Below are 4,755 nucleotides of genomic sequence, written 5' to 3' on the forward strand. Positions count from 1 at the left end.
GTTATCTGTCCTCAGATACTTAATTTTTCTGCCAATCTGGTTCTCTTCTTCTGCTTTCCATAATTTGAACTTGGCAAAGGTTTCAGGCTTGTGCTTCATGAAATATACCCAAACTTTTCTGAGAAGTCATCAATGAAAGTAATAAAATACTGAAATCCACCTTTGGACAACTCCCTCACTGGTCCCCAAACATCTGAGTGCACGTAATCAAGAATGCCCTCTGTCTTTTGCTTTTCCATCTTGAAGCGTACTCTAGACTGTTTTTCAAGTGCACAGAACTTGCAGAAATTCAGCTTGCATGATTTTACCCCCTTCAACAAATTCCTCTTGTGAAGCTCAACCATGCCACGTTCTCCTATATGCTCCAGTCGCATATGTCATAGAAGAGTTTCATCTGACTCAGATTTTGCTGTAGCAACTCCACCTACAACTGTATCCCCGAGTAGTTTGTAGATATTCCCTACCAATTTCTGACCCTTCATCACAATCATAGCCCATTTCTTTACTGTTAGAGCCCCACACTCTGACTTATAAGAGTAACCATTTGTGTCTAAAGTGCCTAAAGAAATTGGATTCTTTTTCAACTCAGGTACATGCCTAACATTTTCCAAGGTCCTTATCACACCATCGAACATTTTAAATTTTATGGATCCCATTCCAATGACCTTACATGATGCATCATTACCCATCAGAACAGATCCAAAATTACCAGAATGATATGAATTAAACCAATCCCATTGAGGACACATGTGATATGAACATGTTGAATCAAGTACCCAACAGTCATTTAATTTTACAAAATTACCTGCAGAGACTGATAACATGTCTCCATCTCCAGAATCCGAGTCTCCTTTTGCAACACTAGCTGAGTTTGAGGACCCATCACCTTTCCTTTCATCACTCTGCTTCTTATTCGGACAATTTCTCTTAAAGTGGTCCATCTAATTGCATTTGTAGCACTTCACGTTTTTATTATTTTGATTTCTAGATTTTGATTTTGTGTTCCCTCTAAAAGAAACACCCCTGTCCTTCCTTCTCCCACGATTCTGGTAGCCCTTTATGATTAACCCTTCACCCTGTGAAGTTTCATCAGTACGCAGTTTCCGCTGGTTGTAGGCTAACAGGGCTGATGTGACTTTTTTCAATTCGAGAGTCTCTTTACCCCACGTCAACGTGGTCACCAAATGGTCATACGAAGGAGGAAGTGAGCACAACAAAATCATTGCTTTGTCTTCATCATCAAACTTGATTTCAAGTCGCAATAGATCGCTGATGATTTGATTGAACACATTGGTGTGTTGAATCAGATCCGTACCCTCCAACATCTTCAGCCCGTACAATCGCTGCTTTAGATGCAGCTTGTTTGTGAGAGATTTCGACATATAAATACTCTCCAATTTCTCCCAAACCTCCGCCGGAGACTCAACATCCATGACGTGATACATGATTTCTTCCGCCAAGCAAAGCCGAATTGTACCAACTGCTCGCGCCTCGAGCTCTTCCCAATCGGCATTTGACGTACCCTTTGGTTTCTTCCTAGATAGTGCCTTCATCATCCCTTGCTGCGCCAACAAATCCTTCACCCTTCGCTGCCATAATACGAAGTTCCCAGATCCGTCAAACTTCATCACATCAAATTTTGCAATCGAAAAACTCGCCATCTGAACCTAACTCTGATACCAGTTGTTGGATTTTATGCGCAATATTAAAGAGATGAAAACGATAATCAACACAAGAATTTTACGTGGTTCCACAGTGTGCCTACGTCCACGAGAGCGAAGCAGATATTTCTTTATTCAAATGTGAAAAATAGGGTTACAACATATTATTTATACTAACCCTAATCTGGGCTCATATAAAACTTTAAGGCCCGTACAGAAAATACTCCTGTACCGTACCGCGCCCCACGTTGCCCTCGCACCCCCAACCCATTCAACGTCCCTAACAACCAGACAGTGAATTAAACCCGCGCAAGGTCGATGTCGTCGCACTGCTTCGTTCCGTTTGATGCGCTCCGCGCCGGCATCGGCCCATTTGATCCAGGGCCTGTGTTCCACTCTATATGGGCCACATGCACAACACATATTACACAAGATGAACATGAGCAGTGTTCGTTCAACTTCGACAAGAAGTATCTGTCAGTTACCTTATTGTCATGCCATGAACTTGGGGATGTGCCACAACAGCTCAACTTTTTGATACAGAAGAAAGTTGGAAGGATGTGGCAGATCTATAAATCGGAAACAACTTCTCCCTTTCATCATTATTATTATTATTTTGTTTCCTCCTTTTTTTCCTGGCCTTCTTTATGACAAGAAATAACAAGACTAGCAGCTAGTCATATACGATGGTTATTGAGAGGGATGTCCCATCTATACCTCTACATATTAAAAGGTTTATAATGAAAAAGATATTGTTCGTTTTATCTTAAGCTTTATAGTTGTTGGCAGGTCTTCATTCAATCAGATGTCCTTGAAGTGGCAATTGACATGAGGAACTATTTTGATGCTAAGTTAGATAAACTTGTACATGTTAACAGTATTTACACTAATATGCTTTGTGACACTGAGGGATGGTTGTTGAATAATCCATTGGGAATAAGGACGGAGCGTGAGATCCATGCTGAATTTGAAGGTGCTAGAATTTACAGAAGAATGTACCAAAAGCAGAGGTACATTTTTGCTTCTTTTTCTTTTTTTCCTCCCGTCAGTATTGTACTGTCTTATGATCATGTCTTTGTGTATCTGCAGTTGATTATGCTCCTCGTGTTGTTCCATGAAGCACAGGACTTCTTAGTTGATTAGTCTACTTGCAGAATTGCTCTGCCAGCTACCATGGGCCAGTGATCTTTGTAGCATTCTTGGTTTACAAGGCCTGGTTCTTGCTTGAATGGCACAAGAAGTTGCTTTTTGAGGAAATGACTAAGAAACATTCTTGGTGCAATCTTTTATCATTAGTCATAACCTCCTTTCCTTAGGGCCCATCATCCTCGACTAGCAATGATTGTACTCAATACGCCATTGAAAGACATTTATGTTCGCGTTGTAAAGAGAGAGTCATGGTGGACCGACAGTTCCTTTTGACAAATGAGCTATCCTGTTGAAACCTTCTACTTGGACCGAGTATTGTATATTTGCACCAAAATCATTTGATTGTTTCTTTAGCTGATGCTGCCTTTGCACTTGTTTCTCCATATGCCCTTATCAATCGACAATGTTCTTTTAGCAGCTAATGCAATTTCCTGGCATATTAAGTCGTTTATATCAAATTCACGCGTGCTGTCCTGAACTTGTGGTATTTCATAGGAGCCTCCTATTTATTTTACATTTTCAGTTGGCCTTATTTACAATGTTGAAATTAAAATAGTTATGTAAAAAATATTACAAAGAATAATTCAATCCATAGGGTTTGTTATTGAATACAATGTGGAAAGCCATTGATAATATGTAGAGAGATATTTTCCAATGGTAGACTTCTTGTTAAGCTCTCGCGATATGTCGTAGACTTACTCCTTGGATGTCCAAAGCTTATGACTTGATTGTATTTGTACTGGGTTCCTCTTCCGTAAGGCTTTCCCAGACTGAGAGAGGTCTGACTTTCAATGATCGCAATAGCTTATAGAAGTGTTTACGACAATATTGGCGTCGAATTGAGATCTCTATTTGATTAACCATGGTGACGTTGTGTCAGAGTGATGATTTATTACTGTAAGATCTAGCTTTAAATGTCCCGCCTGAAAATTAGTTAGCTAGTTAGTGTCACGTCACTAGTTAGCGTCGAGTGACGTGACCAGGACTAGACCTTTAATCCATTCGACTTCTATCATTTTAATGATTCACTCTCTAATTTGAGAGTGACGTGGCTTAACATGATTTTTGTATATATATTTTTTTTCCCTTTATAAGCAGCTAACGGTTTCCTAATTTAGGTGGGAACTAGAAGTCCATGTTATTATCATGATCAATACTTTCCATGTGCTGCTGTCTCCTCTAAGTCCTCTTCTCATCCTTCTTGCTAACGTGAAATGAGGAATGCAAGTTGTGGAATGCGATTTAGCTGTCAAGCACCCACAACTCATAATGACCCCAACACATCATCCGACCCTATCGATTGTTGGGTTGGTGGTTGAGGTTGAACGACCATATTGTTATTTTGACTTTTGACTTCAGATATCTTATCTTTGACAACTATTAAAATCTTATAAGTGCGTTGATAAAAATGTGATTCGAAAATTTGGATTGAAGAAAAAAAGGATAAGAGATTAGGGTGACGGGTACGGTTAGTTGACGAAGTGTGGGGTGGCCAAGTTCGATGTAAGTTAGTAGGAATTAATTGACAAGTGTAGGGACCCGACCAGAAGTTGGGGTTGCAGAGATGGAGGTCTGACACGGTGCGACCACACGAGCTAGGTGGGTGAAGGGGGTTGGGCAATTTTGAAAAGAAGTTTCAAATAATTTTTTAGGTTTGTTTCACTATTGTTTTCTATCAGGGTATTTTTAATATTACAATTATATTTACACGAAAAAACACAAGAGCGAACTTAATGGGTCACTTATGCTGCTTGAACAAGGTTGAGGGACAGGGTTTTTGACAGGTGAATTTTTTTTTTCAAACTGTCCAATGAAATATTGATATATGTTTTCCTGATTTTTTGAATCTTGTCATTCACCCTGTTTGTGTACCAAAACTCCTTAATGGTTGGCGGCACAAAATCATGTCTATAATTTAACAAATTGCAGTGAGGCCACCACTCTA

General features: G+C 39.7%; 1 protein-coding gene across 1 annotated transcript in view; it reads left to right on the forward strand.

Moving 5' to 3' along the window:
* Positions 1–3,288, forward strand: part of LOC111410434 (tRNA (guanine-N(7)-)-methyltransferase) — an 18,037-nt gene extending 14,749 nt beyond the window's left edge. Inside the window, exons 8-9 of the mRNA XM_023040754.1 lie at positions 2,451–2,671; positions 2,751–3,288. Coding sequence (XP_022896522.1) covers positions 2,451–2,671; positions 2,751–2,754 — 225 coding nt within the window. The 3' untranslated portion in view covers positions 2,755–3,288. The remainder of the gene's footprint in view (positions 1–2,450; positions 2,672–2,750) is intronic.
* Positions 3,289–4,755: the final 1,467 nt, after the last annotated feature.

The sequence above is a fragment of the Olea europaea genome, chromosome 15 (genome assembly GCF_002742605.1).
Source record: "Olea europaea var. sylvestris chromosome 15, O_europaea_v1, whole genome shotgun sequence".
Classification (NCBI taxonomy): Eukaryota; Viridiplantae; Streptophyta; class Magnoliopsida; order Lamiales; family Oleaceae; genus Olea; species Olea europaea.